The 17,653-nt window shown below is 41.4% G+C and overlaps 1 protein-coding gene and 1 long non-coding RNA gene across 3 annotated transcripts in view; one reads left to right on the top strand and one right to left on the bottom strand.

Annotated features, from left to right (window-relative positions):
• Positions 1-10,605: 10,605 nt before the first annotated feature.
• The window catches only part of LOC141505700 (sodium-dependent lysophosphatidylcholine symporter 1-like), a 48,469-nt gene continuing 41,421 nt past the window's right edge, over positions 10,606-17,653 (top strand). Inside the window, exons 1-2 of one of the 2 annotated variants that reach the window (XM_074211773.1) lie at positions 10,606-10,680; positions 16,396-16,515. In XM_074211773.1, coding sequence (XP_074067874.1) covers positions 10,645-10,680; positions 16,396-16,515 — 156 coding nt within the window. In that variant the 5' untranslated portion in view covers positions 10,606-10,644. The other variant, XM_074211772.1, reaches the window with a different exon arrangement.
• LOC141505702 (uncharacterized) overlaps positions 10,942-17,653 on the bottom strand; it is a 52,980-nt gene continuing 46,268 nt past the window's right edge. Inside the window, exon 3 of the long non-coding RNA XR_012473672.1 lies at positions 10,942-11,415. This is a non-coding gene — a long non-coding RNA (uncharacterized LOC141505702). The remainder of the gene's footprint in view (positions 11,416-17,653) is intronic.

A 17,653-nucleotide genomic window follows, 5' to 3' on the forward strand; every position in this document is an offset into this window, starting at 1 on the left:
CATCCTACTCATCATTTCTTATAATACAATAGTATTTTATCACAATCATATACAATATGTTCAGTCATTCCCCAACTAATGGACATTCCCTTAGTTTCCAATTGTTTGCCACAACTAAAAGCTGCTATAAAAAATTTTGTTCAGATAGGTCATTTTCCTTTTTGCTTTTTATCTCTTTAGGATACAGACCTAGTAGTGTTATTTCTTGGTCAAAAAGTATGCATGGCTTTTATACCCTTTGGGCATAGTTCCAAATTGCTTCCCAGAATAGTTGAATTAGCATACAACTTGACCAGTAGTGCATTATTGTTTTAATGTTCCTATATCCCCTCCAACATTTGTCATTTTCCTTTTCTGTAATATTATCTAATCTGATAGGTGTGTGGTAGTAGCTGAGAGTTGTTTAAACATTAATGAGTGGGATAAAGTCTGAGATTTCTTCAATAGAATATTAGAGAGTAGAAAATAGTTGAACGATGTGCCCCTTGGGAGGCCTTTACAAAGCAACTTCTGGGATATTGGTGAAGAGTCAACTGACCCCATCTTATCTGTTGAAGTCTGGATGTCCATTCAATTCCTGGGGCTGAAGGGATATTCTGGTTTCGGTTTGAATTATATGCTCTTTTCCTTAGATTAATTTATGTGTCTAGATTGTGAAGACCACATTCCTCATTAATGAGTGTAGGTCAGTGGGGGGGAGGGGGAATCACATTAGGATAAATGTGATTCTTGGGTCTTTTGCTTTTGCCTCAGTCTCTGTAATTGGTTGGGGTCTGTTCCTCGAGAAACGAATAAAACCTTTTCTTCATACCTTGAGAGATCTCTGAAATTTATTTAAGTGGCATGCATCCCACACATTAGTGACAGAGAATTTTTATATGAATATAGGTAGCTTTGATTACATTTTCTAAAAACTGCTTGTTCATATCTTTTGACCATTTGTCAACTAAGGAATAGCAAAGCCAAAATTTACCATAAAGTTAAAAATCAAGGGAAAATGAGCAAACAACAAAAGAGAACTTGATCACAAAAATGCTACTATGGTGGCAGGGAAGACCAAGACGCAAACTCCCAAACAGACAACATTTAAAAAATAAGTCCTTATTGATAAATTTTATTTCATACATCAATTTAATTTCCCCCAATATCTCTTCCTTTTCACTTCTCAGATAGTCATCCCATATAACAAATAGTATTTTAAGAGAGTCAAAAAATCAGCACAATCGATCAATACATTAAAAAAAAAGTCTAAAAACATATGTAATGTGAGGCACTTAGACATTTTCTGCCTCCACTGAGAGATGGATTGATGGTGTCCTTTCATATCTTTTCATCCAGACTTGCCTGATTTTTGTAATTTTGTTACATTCAATTTGGTTTATAGCTTTTATTTCCATTTCAATTGTTGTAATTATTGTATGTATTGCATTTTTATGTAGATTTTCCATGATTCTCAGTATTCATCACACACATTATTTCTTATAGCACAATAATATTCTATTATTCATTTTGGGGGTGGAGCCAAGATGGCAACACGAAGGGATCGAGTCTTAGGAGCTCTCTGATAAAAACTCATAAACTAAGGACTCTAACTAAACTTTCGAGAGACAGAACCCACAAAGGGACCCAGTGAGGCAGTTCTCCTACTCAAGGTAACCTGGAAAAGAGCAGAAAGGCTCTGCTCCCTGGGGTCGGAGGGGTGGCCCACCAGAGCCAAAGAACTTCAGCCTCCCGGAGGCAGCCCCAGGGTGCTGGGAGCCAAGGCTCACAGCAGCGGGGTAGTCTCCTGAGCTGCACCCCGGGGAGCACCGGCACAAAGTGGGGGAACAGTGGGGGACCTCTGCCAGAGCTAGTATGTGGAGCTCAGCCCTCAGGGCACACAGCCAGCAGCTTGGTCTTTCCTCAGCCCAAATCCAGGAAACAGAAGCAGGCAGAGCAGGTAAACAGGAGCCCCCAGGGCATGAGCCCATTGAGCTGAGGGAGGGGAGTGAAGAGAGACTGCAGAGCTCTGTCCTCTGCCTCTGGAACAGGACTCTGGGGCTCTGACCACATTCAGATCCTAATCCCAGTCGAGGCCCCCCCCCCACATAGAACAGCAGGGCCCCCCCCACCTCAGCCCCATGGCAGAGTGGGGCGCTTATGTTCATTCACAGACCAGGAGGGAGGACAGAACCTCACAGACTGAGACCCTTGTGGGAGTGTCCCAAAAGCTCAGGAAGCACCCCAAAAAAACAGGCTTAGGCTAGGAAAATGAACAAGCAAAGAAATAAGAGGAAGACCATTGAGAAATATTTTGCAAATGAGCCCAAGAAGGATCAAAATACTCAGTCTGAAGATGAGGAAGCACAAGCTCCTGCATCTAAAGACTCCAAGAAAAACAGAAATTGGGCTCAGGCTATGATAGAACTCAAAAAAGACTTTGAAAATCAAATGAGGGAGTTGGAAGAAAAACTGGGAAAAGAAAGGAGAGAGATGCAGGAAAAACATGAAAATGAAGTCAGCAGCTTAGTCAAGGAAATCCAAAAAAATGCTGAAGAAAATAGCATGCTAAAAACCAGCTTAGGTCAAATGGATAAAACAGTTCAAAAGGTTATTGAGGAGAAGAATGCTTTAAAAAGCAAAATTGGCCAGATGGAAAAAAGAGATAAGAAAACTCTCTGAGGAGAACAAATCCTTCAGACAAAGAATAGAATTCAGGGAGATTGATGAATTTACCAGAAATCAGGAATCAATACTTCAAAACCAAAAAAAATGAAAACTTAGAAGAATATGTGAAATATCTCATTGAAAAAACAACTGATATGGAAAACAGACTTAGGAAAGATAATTTGAAAATTATTGGAATACCTGAAAGTCATGATCAGGAGAAGAGCCTTGACATCATTTTCAAAGAATTACTACAGGAAAATTGCCCTGATATTCTAGAAGCAGAGGGCAAAATAGAAATGGAGAGAATCCACCGATCCCCCCGAGAAAGAGATCCCAAAAAACCAACCCCTAGGAATATTATAGCCAAGTTCCAGAACTCCCAAGTCAAAGAGAAAATATTACAAGCAGCCAGAAGGACACAGTTCAAATATCATGGAGCTGCAGTCAGGATCACACAGGACTTAGCAGCAACTACATTGGAAGCTCATAGGGCTTGGAATACAATATACTGGAAGGCAAAAGAGCTTAGAATGCAGCCAAGAATGAACTACCCAGCAAGGCTGAATGTCCTCTTCCAGGGGAAAAGATAGACTTTCAATGAACCAGGGGAATTTCAAAGGTTCCTTTTGGAATGGCCAGAGCTGAAGAGAAGGTTTGATCTTCAGATACAGGACTCAGGTGAAGCATGGAGATTGGAGGAGAGGGGGGAAATATGAGGGACTTAATGAGGATGAACTGCATGTATAGAAAAATGATACTGATAATATTCATATGAACCATCTCAGTTAATAGAGCAAGTAGAGGGAGCTTTTATAGTTGAAGCACAGGAGAAAGCTGAATTTGAAGATAAAATATGGTGTAAAAATGGAGTCAATAGGAAAAAAAGGGAAATGGAAAGGGAGAAAGAAAAAGGAGAGGGGGAATAGTCCAAGATATTTCACATAATAAGATTTTTTTTATTACAATGAGCTATTGCAATGATATGGAAGGGGGGAGGCAAGGGGGAATGAGGGAACCTTTGCTCTCATCAGAGATGGCTAGGAGAGGAAACAGCAAATATACTCAATGGGGTATAGACATCTGGAGTAAGAAGGAGGGGGGAACAGGGGGAAGGGGTGGGGATATGAATAAAGGAGGAGAGGATGGACCATGGGGGGGACAGTATTCAGATATAACACATTTCCTTTTTTACTTCTTGCAAGGGGCTGGGATTGGATGGCCTGCCCAGGACCATAGGGCCAGGTGGATTCTGGGCCTAAGGGGTGGTATGGGGGCCCCAGGACCAGGGATCTGTCTGCTGCACCACTCAGCTACCCTACAGCAGAGTCAGAGTGAAAGGAGAGAGAAAATATAGTACACGGTAGTGGAGAAATAAGAAAGGAGGGAGTTGCGATCAGCAATGGCAACGTTGGAAAAATATGGAAGTAACTTTTGTGATGGACTTATAAAGAATGTGATCCACTCACGACAGAGTTGATAGTGTTGGAACAAAGACTGAAGCACATTTTTTGTTATTATTATTTGGGGGAGGGTGCAGGGCAAGTGGGGCTGGGTGGCCTCCCACATAGCAGAATGATCTTTGGGTGTCTGAGGCTGGATTCGGACCCAGGTGCTCCTGGCTCAAGGGCCAATGCTCTATCTGCCACCCAGCCACCCCTACTATTATTATTATTTTATTTTATTTGGGGTCTTTTTTTTTTCTTTCTTCTTTTTGTTTTTTGCAGGGCAGTGGGGATCGAGTGGCTTGCATGTCACATGGCTGGGTGATTATTGGGTTTATGAGGCTGGATATGGACTTGGATGCTCGTGGCTCCAGGGCTGGTGCTTCGTCCATTGCGCCACCTGACCATACCTACAATTATTACTATTATTTTTTTATTTTAATTTTTTTCTCTCCCCTTTACTTTTTCGTCCGAGCAAGTCTATCTATATTCATGGGGGGAGGGGTATTTTGTTTACTTGTAAACAAGTATATTTTATTAATGTAAAAAAAACATTTGTACGAAATGAGAATAAAAAAACATTAAAAAAAATAATAATATTCCATTACATTTGCTTACCACAATTTATTTAGTCATTGCCCAATCATTGGGCATCTACATTGTTTCCACTTCTGTACTATCACAAAAAAAAGTGCTGCTATAAATATTTTGATATATAGTGGGACTTTATTCTTATTGATGACTTTCTCAGGAAATAATGTATATTCCAAATTTGAATATGTATTTCATGTCTACTTTTCAATGTATGTTTTGTTTTCCTTTAGTAAAATGTAACAAGCTTGAAGACAGGAAATATGCAATTTTTGTATTTGCACCCTAAGTGTCCAGAGGTAAACTCCAGTGATTCTTAAATTTATTTCTCTTCAATTTATTTTCCAAGTTGATTGATTTTACTATGAGATACCTTGTATATTCTTCTACTTATTCAATTTTTTATTTTGTTTTTAGTATTTTTTATTCCATCATAAAATCATTGACTTCTGTTTGGAACAGTCTTGTTTTCATGGTTTATTGCTTTTGCAGGAATCTCAAACTTCTTGTGCCAAACTGTTGGTTCCTTTTCTAATTCTTTTTTCTATTGCTCTCATTTCTTTTCCATTTTTTCCCTCTAAGTCTCACCAATAGTGCATTAATATATGTTTTCTCACACTATCTACAATCCTTATCATTCTCCCTTTTTTGTCTGACAATTTCAGCAATCTGATAGATATGAAGAACTTCAGAATGACTTTAACTTGCATGATTTTAAAAACTAGCGATTTGAAGTAATTTTTAAATATGGCTATTGGTAGCTTAGATTTCTTCCTTGGAAAACTTTCTGTTCTATCTTATGATATTTGGGAAATATCTGTTATTCATATAAATTTAAATTCATATATAGCCTGGAAATAAGACCCTTATCAGAAAAACTAGCTGCAAAAAAGTTTTCCCTAATACCTGCTTCCCTTTTAAGAATTTTAACTACTTTGGTTTTGTTTGCACAAAAAACTTTTAAAATTGTATTTAACCAAAATTGCCCATTTTCTCTTGTGTGATCCTCTCTATCACTTGTTTGCTCATGAACTACTTTTCTGTCCATAAATCTGAAAGGAAATTTCTTCCCGGATCCTTTGATTTATTTATGATATTGATATTTATGAGTAGTCACTTACATAAATCTATTTGGGATTTACTTTGGTGTTTGGTTCTAGAGGTTGATCTATATTTTATTTCTTTCAATTAAACTTAACAATTTATTAAATACCTACCTGCTCTGTGCTGACACTTAGAGTATAAATACAAAAATCTCTTCCTGTCTCCAAGCTTGTTACATTTTATTAAAGGGAGGCAACATATACATTGAAAAGTAGACACAAAATATATATTGAAATAATGTAAATACAAAATAATTTTGTGGAGGAGCTCTTATAATTGTAGGAAGTAACACTTCTCCTAAGAGATGATCCTTAAGTTGCACCATAAAGGGATCATTAGAATGTGAGTTTTTTGCAAGCAGGAACTGCCTTTTGCCTCTTTTTGTATTCCTAGCACTTAGCACAGTGCCTGCTGGCACATTAATAATTGTCTTAATTCTATCCACAATGAGGGAGTAGAGGGAAGGAAGAAGAGCATTCTAGACATAGGGAAGATGTGAAGAAAGGAGAGAATCTCATGTGTAAGGAACAAAAAGTAGGATGGTTTGACAGGAATATAGGAGTGAGCTAGAGTGAACTGGAAAGAATAGATGGAACCAAATCATGAAGGGCTTTAAATTCTAAACAATGGAGTCTGTATTTAATTCTACAGGGAATAGGGAACTGCCTAGTAAGCAGAAAATGACTTAGTTTGGCTTATATTTTAGGAATATTCATTTGGTAGCTATCTGAAGAATGGACTGGAGAGGGAGAGACTGAATGCAGAGAACAATCATTAAAAATAATAACAGCTTTAGAATGAACCAATATCATCTTATTTTATCCTCAAACAACCCTGGGAAGTAGGAACTATTATGTCTTCATTCTACAAATGATGAACCTGAGACAGACATCAGTCAAGTGACTTGTTTAGGGTCATTCAGCCAGTAAGTGCCTGAGGCTAGAAGCTATCATCCTTAGGACAGAATAATAGGTTTTGAGCTGGAAATGACCTTTGAAATCATCAAATACAGTACAATTCTTTCATTTTTACAAACATGGCAAGTGAGACCTAAAGATATTGAACAATTTGCCCAGAATAATACAGAAATAAGTTCTGAGGTGGAATTGAAACTCAGTTCTTCCTGATTCTCAATGCTCTATTAAGTAGGAAATGCTACAGAGGTCAGTCCCACCCCCTAAACCCTTATGCATTCCAACTCAAACACTTGACACTTACTAGTTGTGAGACTAAGTGATCTTGGGTAAATCACCTAACCCTGATTGCCTCACATCCAGAGACATCTCCAGTTATCCCGATTCATATCTGGCCATTGGACCCAGATGGCACAGTAGGAGAAAGTGAGACTGGTGACCTAGCACAGCATTCCCCTACACATACACACACACTCATATTCAATTCACTTGTGTGTTATGGCATCATCTTCCTGAGATCATGGTCTTCTTCAGGAATGAAGGATAAAAAAAAAACCTAATCAGTCACAAATAAAAACCAATCTCATGGAAAAATTTTCCCCCAAAATATTAGCTGATAGGAGCTAACTAGCTGTGAAATCTTCAATAAGATATTACTTCTCGGGGCAGCTAGGTGGTGCAGTGGATAGAGCACTGGCCCTGGAGTCAGGAGTACCTGAGTTCAAATTCGATGTCAGACACTTAATAATTACCTAGCTGTGTGGCCTTGGGCAAGCTACTTAACCCCATTGCCTAGCAAAAAACTAAAAAAAAAAAAAAAAAAAAGATATTACTTCTCTTGAGATTCAGTTTCTTTCTCTGGAAAGGTGCTGCATTAAATGACCTTCCTTCTAACTCTAACATTCTCTGATTTAAGTTCCAAGGTATCTTACAGCTCTGAAATTCTCCAGTAATTTCTTATATTTCCTCTGCCATTGTCCTTTCATGATTCTGTAATATGAGCCCTGCCACTTTTCTGAGCAATTTGCAAAAAGATTGTATAGACCAGAGGTTCTTAACCTAGGGATCATGATTAGATTTGGGGGAGGGAGTGTTCATAAAATTGGATGGAAAAAACCCACATCTTTATTCAATATAATTAGTTTTCTATGAAATTTTGTGTATTCTAGACCCAAAGAAAACTTTTATGGTAGAATTCAAGACATGGGTATTATTTGGGACAAGGGAATGACATATCAAAAGATAGTAATTATATAGTGGAAATAACACTAAAGTCAAAAGACTAAGATTTGAGTCCAGGCTTTTCAGCTTACTGTAAGACTTTAGGCAAGTCCCTTTGTAAGTCCCACAAGAGCAGGAAGGGACCTTAGAAAGCATCTACGTTGTATAAATAAAGGCACTGAAATCTAGGGGGAGAAAAAGAAAGATTTGTCTTCAGTTATAAAACCTACAAGGGGCAGTCAGAGTCTGAACCCAGGTCACTTTAGGTCCAGTCTGGAGAATAATTTGGAACTATGCCAAAATTGTATATACCCTTTAATAGAGCAAAATCACTACCAGATCAGTATCCCAAAGAAATTTTTAAAGGGGTAGAATAGAGAAAGGATTTATTTATATAAAATATTTATAAGTAACTCTTTTTTGTGATGTCTAAAAATTTGAAATTAAGGAAATGTCCATTAATCAGAGAATGATTGAACAAATTGTGGTATATGATTGTAATGGAATATTATTGTGCCACAAGAAATAACAACCAGGATGATTTCAAAAAAACCTGGACTTACATGATCTGATGTAGCGTGAAGTCAGCAGAACCAGGAGAACAATATACATAGTATTAACAGTATTGTATGAACAACTATGAATGACTGAGCTATTCTCCACAATATATCCAAGACAATTCAAAGGACTAATAATAAAAAATGCCATCCTCTTCCAGGGAAAGAACTGATGGAGTCTGAAAAACAGTTTAAAGCATGTTATTTTTCGTTTTCTTTCCTTTTTTATTGAGTTTTCTTCCACAAAATATGGCAATATGCCTTACATGATTTCACATGTAAGAACTATATTGATTAGCAATTTCAAATTGCTTACCATCTCAGGGAGGGGAGAAAGGAGGGAAGGAAGGATAGAATTTGAAACTCAAATACAAAAATCTAAATATTAAAAATGATTTTTATAAGTAATTGGGGGAAAGTATTATTTTTAAAAAATTAATTATTAAAATGATAGGATGTTTTGCAGTGGATTTACAGAAAGGGTTGATATTAATTATCCATCACCAGAGGGTCACCTGGGAAAATTCACCCACCCATACTCTGCCTACATTCACTATCACATGAGTATACAGAAAGGTCTCTGGATTTGAGAGGCAAAAGACCCAAGTTCAAATCCAGACTCTTGCTGGATCAGAGGGTATGCACTACCTACATGATGTAAGACAAATCAATTAACCTCTCTGGTCTTTGTTTGCCTGATATCTAAAATGAAGGTAATAATCTTTGTACTTTCTATTTCATAAGGCTATCCTAAGGAAATCACTTTGAAGACCTTCCTCCTTCCCCAACCCCCAGGGAATACATTTTGCTGAACTTATCTACCTTTAAAGCTTTATAACTCAAGATGAATCCAAATGCTAGCTATTTGCAGAGTCAGGAATTTGACCTATCAGGTTCCAAAGAGTGGGGCCCACTGTCTTCTACTAGAGGATTTGCTGAGTCCTATCATCCTATTGTCAAGGTGCCAGTGGTCCTATTCCTAACTGCCACCAAACAGCCTCAGCTCCCAGCAAAGTACTGAAAGCAATCTGGATATTATAAGCAGTGTTCAACACTCAAGGGTTTCCTACTCAGCAAAGGAAGGAGGAAGCAGGGAAGATGTTTTTCCAAATCTCTCCTTTGGGCCCAGGCTTATTCTTTGTAATTTTTGTTTGTTTGTTTGTTTGGGGGTTTTTTCCACATCTACTTTTGAATACTTTTTGTGGTTGAAGTTCTTCCTTTTTTATGTTGTTTAGTCATTGAATATATTGTTATCTTGTACTTCATATACATAGTAATAGTTTCTTAGTAATGCTTAGTACAGTAATACTGCATGGTATCCTTTTTGAAAATTGAAATGTCTTTCTGCCTGTTTTCTCAAATAGTGGAATCAGATCCTTAATCCCTCAGAATGCCTGAGAGAAGTCCTAGGGAAGGGAAGGGAAGGGAGGAAGAATAACAATAACAGCAATAACAATAATATCAGATGGGAGGCTGTGAGGAGCTCAGAAATGATCCAAAGACCCTCTCTCCTCAACCCTTCCTGTGGCAATGTTTCCCCGGTTCCCATTGCCCTCGGGATGAATCCTGCCCTCTGCAGTCTCCCCTGCTGCAGGATGGGAAGCCAGTCAGGAAAAGTTCCTGGCGATCTGCCCACCCGGATCACTGATCCAGGGTATCTCCCCCAGAGTACCCAGCATCATATTCTTCCCTCCTCCATACTCCCGCCTCTCTCTCTTCTTCCCCCCCCTTCCCCCTCTCCCTCTCCCTTCTGTTCTTCTCCCTCCCTTCCTCCCTCTCCTTTCCCTCTTCCTCTACGGTCTCTTCTCCATCCCTCGTGCCCTCTCTCTACCTCGCTTCCACCTCCTCCGCGGTGCCCATCACCTCCCGGGACTTGGGGGGGGGGGGGCGCAGCCAGCTAGCGTGAGGCAGAGCCTCCCGGCCCCATCCCGGCCCGCCCGGCCCCCGGGGACCCTGGGCAGCTGCTCCGAGGTCTCAGCCCGAGTAGCCCTAGGCGGAAACAGAGGAGGGAGGGCCAGGGCCGGGCCTGGCGGGGAGCGGGAGCGGCCGGGCGAGCTGCGCCCCGCCTCCGCCTCCGCCGCCGCCCCGAGCCCCGCGGTCCCTGGCTGCGCCCCGCGATCTGCCGCCGCCGCCTCCTCCGGGAAGTCTCCCGGCGCGGAGGGCGGCATGCGGAGCGCCCGGCGGACGGAGCCGGAGGGCCAGGTAAGGTGGGGACCCCCGGCTTCCAGTCCCCGGCTTCCAGCCCCCCGGCTTCCAGCCCCCCGGCTTCCAGTCCCCGCCTTCCGCGCCCTTTTCTTCCCTTTCCTAAAGCCCCCACCGGGAGGCTCCTCGGCTTCCAGGAGATGGAGAAGGGGGCTCTCCCCGTCCCCCCCCCGCCCCAGGGTGAGCCGAGGGGGTCGAAGATGTGAGCCCGGGGCCCGGCCGGAGAACGCCCCCCCCACTGACCCTTACCACCCTCTCCCCATCCCCTGGGGGCTCCGCGAGGGGCAGGAGGCGCGCAGAAAGGGACCCCGGGGAGCTGGAGTCGGAGAAGCAGGCAGGGCGCTGAGAGACCCTCCTGGGGAAGGTGGGAGCGGGCAGGGAGCCCTGAGATTTGAGCAACAGTTTTCTTGTCTGGGCAGTAACTAGATAAGACTCTGAAAGCGTCACGTGGTGACAGAATCTGAACCCGGCCCAGGGGAAGGTGCCAAGAAGGACACTGCCGGGGCCACGCCGCTTTGCCATGACTTAGGAGTTTAAGACCTTCTACTTCTTTTGCAGTTTACCCCATACCTACCTGGAGAAAATCTTTGTCCCCTGCTTGAGTCCCTTCCTCACCGACATTTGGAAGTTGATGAGAGGTAGTAGTGGAGACTGCGACCCAGGCTTCCTGGGTCCTTTTTGCACTCCCGTCACTGGCTCGGTGGAGTGTACTTCTCATTTGATCACGTTTCAGTTCTGCAAAATCCGAAATGAGAATTCTGTTATATTCTGGCATCCCATGTCACTTGATTCCTGAATAGATTGGTTGTAGGACCAGTGTTGGCAAAAGGAATTATCCCTATGCGTTTCCCCACTCCCTCCTCAGTCCTAACTGTATTTGGCAGACAGACCAACAACACAGATTCTTTTCTACTTCTGCTAATAATTAACAGTTTTATAGCTCATAAAATGGTCCGTCCCATGAGGGATTAATTATCCTATACATTATAGATGAAGCACACCCAAGGAGGAAAAATTCTCCTTGGGAGAAAGTGGCAGGTTGTACTCCAACCCAGGTCTCCAGAGTGATAGTGCTCTCTCCAAAGAGCTCCTTGGGACTGGCTTCACAGGGGGCGGTAGTACTCAAGGAAGGCCTAGACCTCAGGGACAGTGAGATGAATCAGAGCATGAATCTCCCCCATCATTCCTTTTCAACCCCTGATGCCTTTGATGTCTCTTTCCTTCTCAGCCCCTCCTACAAAGCACAAGCCTTTCAGGACTTCCCTTCCCATCCTTTCTAGATTCAGCAAGTCCCTCTGGGTCAGAGGACCGCCTGATCCTGTAATACTGACAGCTCTTCCAAAACTGGGGTCTGATTTCTTCTTCTTTCTTTCTCCCCACCACCCAGCTTCCCATAGTCTTCAGCCAGGACAAAAGATTCACTGGGCTTATGATAGTAACCTATTATAATATAAAATAATACATGCCCTCCCTCATCTTTGTTTATGCCTAATGTTGCTGTGGAGAAGCTTTTGGGTATGTTTGTGTCCTGTGTGTATATATATATATATAATATATATATATGTATGTATATGTATATATATATATATATATCTGCAGTATTCTTGTGCATATAGACACCCATGCATGTCTATCTATAATGTGTAAGTATGTGTTTATGTGTTTTTATGTCTGTATGGAGGAGGCTGCACAGTAGAATGGAAAGAGGAAGAGGAGGATAACAAATTACAATTATATATAATTAAGGTTTGTAAGACCCTTTACACCAAATATGTTGTCTTTGTTGTTCAGTCATTTCAGTTGTGCTCAACTCATCAAGACCTCATCTGGGTTTTCTTGCCATTTCTTGCCATTTCCTTTTCCAGCTCATTTTACAGATGAGGAAACTGAAACCAAAGTTTAAGTGATTTGGCCAGGGTCACACAGCTAGTAAGTATATGAGGCAATATTTTAATTTGGACCTTTATGACTCCAAACCCATTACTCTATTACCTGAGCCACCTAACTGCCCCATATTACCCATTTTCATCATTTAATCCTCATAGCAATGGTGACAGGTGAGTGTTATTATGGTCCTTGTTTTAAAGATGGAGAAACTGAGACTTAAAAAGGTTAATTGACTTTTGCATACAGCTAGTTTGAAGTGGGAGTTGAGTTCATCTTCCAAAGCTAGCAGCACCATGTCTACTAATGTCCCATTGCCCCTGAGTGTATGGAAAATTAGAAGAGTTAGGTTCCTTCCATCAGGTTCCTTACATGGCCTTTGGCAATTCACTTCTCTAAGCCTCAATTCTGTCATCTGTGAAATGAAGAGGCTAGAGGAGATATAATTCAATAAAAATCTACAATTCTCTAAAAGTTCTTTCATAGCACAAACAACATGATCCTATTCCATTAGATTCTGTATTTGTTTTTGTTCACACAATATATATCATGTCATAAATGTGTCTAAGCATATATATATATTTAAATTCTAAGCAAGAAGGTATGTTAGAGACCATCAGTCCAATTACTCCATTTTATAGGTGGGGAAACTGAAGCTAAAAAAGATTAAATAACTTTACCAAGGTTATACAGTAAATGATAGAACTGGGATTAAACCCAGATGAATCCACATGTCTTGTCTACAACACTGAGCTGCCTCTGTCTATGAGTGCTTTCAAGTACTGGCCCATGTGTCTCTGGAAGCTGTGTGGATGTGTGTAAGCATGTATATATTTCTATGGAGCAGTCACAAACAGGGCTGGCCCAGACTGACAGGATGGGCTAGGATTGAGTAATGAAACAGCTAAATGTAACACATGAGCTTCTCAGTCATGTGTAAGAGAGTGTGAGTGAGAAGGGGAGACAGCTGATTCAGGCCTACCTCTCCCCTTTTAGGAAACTTGGACCATCTAAAAGAAGGTTGGCTGGAGTGGGGGTGGGGTGGAGGGGAGCTGGTTTCCTTCACCTGCCCACACACAGACAGTCCTTAGGAAAACCAGAGCAGAGCAGCGAGGAGCTCCCATTCTGGGGGAGGCCATGCTGCTCACCCATTCCTGTGCTGCAGCCTCATAAAGTATGCCTTAAAAGGGCTGGGGTGTGGCTTGCCCTCGAAGAGAGGAAAACTATCTCCAGAATTGGCTGGACCTCTCACTACCACTTAGCTGTTGCCACCTACCAGGCAAGAGACACTACCTCCTGACTTCCTTGGCTTCCTTCAAGTCTCAGACAAAATCCCACTGTGTACTGGAAGCCTTTCCTCTAAAGAGGCTTCCCTAATGCTTCACTCCTGATTATTTCCAATTTGTCTTGTGTGTAGCTTGTTTGTATATGTTATCTTTCCCATTGAATCATAAGCTTCTTCATAGCACAATCTGTCTTTTGCCTTTATATCTCCAATATTTAACATAGTGCCTAGAACTTTAAAAATTGCTTAATAAATGTTCACTGGCCTCCTGACCCTCTTCAGTACAGCCAGAATATAGCACTAATAATAGTTCATATCTATGGTTCCAAAGTACCTTCTCATACATTCTTTAATAGGACCCTTCCCTCTTTATATTATTTGTAAGGCCCCATGAGGGAGGGGAGCAGAAGCCCAAGAAGTACAAATGATTTTCTCAAAGTCACACAGCAAGTTATAGTTAGAAGGAACTTCAGAGGGGTGGCTAGGTGGCGTACTGGATAAAGCACTGGCCCTGGAGCCAGGAGTACCTGGGTTCAAATCTATCCTCAGACACTTAATAATCACCTAGCTGTGTGGCCTTGGGCAAGCCATTTAACCCCATTTGCCTTGCAAAAAAAAAAGAAGAAGAAGAAGAAGAAGGGACTTCAGAGTGTCCTTCCAGCTCTAGAAAATGACCCCAACTAAAGCAGGAATCCTCTTCACTTCCCTTGGGGCTGGTGTTCATACAGACTCTCCAAAGAGAGCATTGGTATGTATCCCAGGGCAGCTGGTTCTACTGTCAGAAGTACAGAAATTCTTTACAATGAGCCAGTTTGCTCTAATTTAGCATGCTTGTTCAGTCATTTCAGTCATGTCCTACTCTTCATGACCCCAAAGACCCTGGAGTGGTTTACCATTTCATTCTCCAGCTCATCTTACAGATAAGGAAACTGAGACAAAGTTAAGTGACTCTTCTAGGATCACATAGCACTTAAATGTCTGCAGTTAGATTTGAATTCAGGCTTTCCTGACTCTAGGCCTAGCACTCTATTCAGCACCTAGATGGCCTTGGAAGCATAGAGATAGAGCCAAAAGGAACTTCAGAAGTCATTTAAGTGGTTAACCATTGAGTCATATAGATAATTAGAATCCAAGGTAGACCTTGAACCAAAGTTCTCAGTTTCCAGAACCAGGGCTTTCCTCATTATATCCTATTCTTTCCCTCTTGGTTCTAGTCCCTGGGGTTAGGGAGATGAGAATTAGTTTATTTGGGAAGTTAAGACATATCCCCTCTTCCACATGTTCTTCCTTCATCTTCTCTTCACCAGACTAAACATCCCCAGTTTCTTCCACAGACTTGTGGCATAGTTCCTTATCTCACTTCCCCCTCCCTCTGACCTTTCTCTGAATATACTCCAACATGTCTGTATTCTTTAGAAAATGTGGCCTCCAGAAATGGCCATAATCCTGCAGATGGCATCTGACAAAGACCGGAACCAAAGTCTACTGATGCCAGATTGCTCTTTCCACAGACTACTCTGACTCTTGTTGGGTACTTTACTGATCACTGGACAGTGTAGTCTGACTGGGGAAATGGAAGACACAGATAAGTTAAGGGTGAGTTGTAGGAGGCAGACAGAAAGAAAGGATCCTTCTGAGGTAGGCTGACCAGGGAAGCATTTCCCTGGGGGGAGGGGATGGAGGGGATGGAGACTATAACTGATTCTTGAAGGAGAGATGAGAGCTAGGCAGGAGAGAGGAGGACCTGCCAGACTCATAATTAAAGGCTAGAAGGCAAAAAAGAAAATATTGGCAGGTAAGGACAAGAAGGTGACCTGGCTTGCTAGAGCAAGTAGTTACAGCAACAGGTTTCTTGGACACATACTCTTGTTACACACTTGGGAATCAACGTGAGCCTTTATTCAATCTTTGACTAAATTTGGGGGTAGAGGAATGGTCCCCACAACAGCTCATTTGCCTGTAGTGCTTTGTGGTGCAGAGTGCTGGTCCCATGATGGTCTTACATTGGAAGCAAGGTAGAAAGAGGAATTGAGCCTCTGCCATGGCTCTGCTACCTGAAATCTGTATGATCTTGGGATCTTTTAAGGTCTCTTCCAGCTCTGTATCCTGGGATACAATGATGCCATGTGGGTAGTACAAGAATCACCTCCACTGTATAAAACAGACTCAGGAAGGAGAAATGAATTTTCTAGAATGACGCCACCAGAAGTGGTAGAACTGGAACCAGAAACCAGGTCCCCTTACTCATGGCTCTGTCTTACACATCTCCCTCTGAGGGTAAGAAAGGGAGACCTAGAATCCACTGGCTCCAATCTGAGGGAACTTCTCCAAGGTAAGGGGGGAGTTGATGATCAGACCCTATTTTCCATGGCCTTGGGGTTCTCAAGCTAGAAGTTCCTTGGGAGGAAGAAAGACTGAGATGGTACCAGGTATTGGCTCAATTGAGGGGAGAGAGGAACAATAGTCTTTAGGAGGCATGGGGTAAGGAAAAGGAACGTTGACAGGTGGCAAATGCCTATGTTCACTCATCTTCATGTTTGTGCCAGAGCAAATCAAGGCTACCCACATCCAGGAAGATCTGCTATGCCCTGGGAGGAGTCCCATACCAGCTGACTGGCAATGCCATTTCCTTCTTTCTACAGATCTTCCTCTTGGATATAGTACAGGTGAGGATTCCAAGGAGGGGAGGAAGGGAGTGAATAAATGGTCTTTACCTTCCATTTGGTATTATCAGTAACTCTATATATTGATGTTGAGTATTGGCATCTTGTGATGCGTTCCCAGGTAAGCAGAAATTTAAAGAGTCCTGGGCTGGGAATCCAGAGACCCAGGTTCAAGTCCCAGCTCTGCCATTGGCTTACCATGTAAACTTTAACAGATCTTTTCCTGTCTCTGGCCCCCATTTTCCCCATCTCTGAATTCTATATTCAGTGTTCCAATGACCCTTTCAGTTTGACATTTTCTTTGTACCTTTTTTGCATCAAAACCCCCTTTGACAGTATGGTAAAACCTATGGATGCCTTTTCAGAATAATTTTTAAATGCAAAAAAATACATAGGATTACAAAGAAAACCAATTATATTGAAATATAATAATTGAAATATTAAAGGTCTAAGTCCACCTTGTCCAAGGGCAACATCTAGCTGCTGTCAGTCAAACCAGTACTGGAACCTAGGTCTTCTTAAGTTTGAACTTGTATTGATGCAAGTCTTTCTAAACTGTATGAGGGCACTTTCCTGCCTTAGGAATATTAATAGAGCATGTGATTTCATATTCAATTCTGAATATCAATTTGTATTGGTGTATAGTACTATAGAATTTAAAAGAGGTTGGGCTGAATGTCTACTGACTAGACCATGTATTCAAAGTTTCTTTTATCAATCCAGAATATGATTTTGTTTTCTTACCATATTACTTTTTCCTCTTAAATGTTACATATGTTCCCCTTTTTTGTGGTTCCACATATTGGCCTGCCAAATATCTGATCACTAAAAAATTTTTATTTAATCTTTTTACTTCGCTTCTTTGGGTTAAGTGCTACAAGACGTTTTTTCCCCAAATGACAATTTTTTGACTTATTGGGGAGAGTAGAGAATCTGTAATATTGTTGTACTTATATTATAGCCATTAGCAATAGTTTATATAATTGAGAAAGGTGAAGTATGCACTCAGTTTTGCAATTTAAAAAAATTGCAGGGGGGAAAAAAAAGTCCTAAGTTTACAAACTCCTTTGTAATCTATCCATGTCTTTCAGCCAACAAACCTCTGCTAATATCTCTCTCAATGCTAACATTTCATATTTTA

The sequence above is a fragment of the Macrotis lagotis genome, chromosome 1 (genome assembly GCF_037893015.1).
Source record: "Macrotis lagotis isolate mMagLag1 chromosome 1, bilby.v1.9.chrom.fasta, whole genome shotgun sequence".
Classification (NCBI taxonomy): Eukaryota; Metazoa; Chordata; class Mammalia; order Peramelemorphia; family Peramelidae; genus Macrotis; species Macrotis lagotis.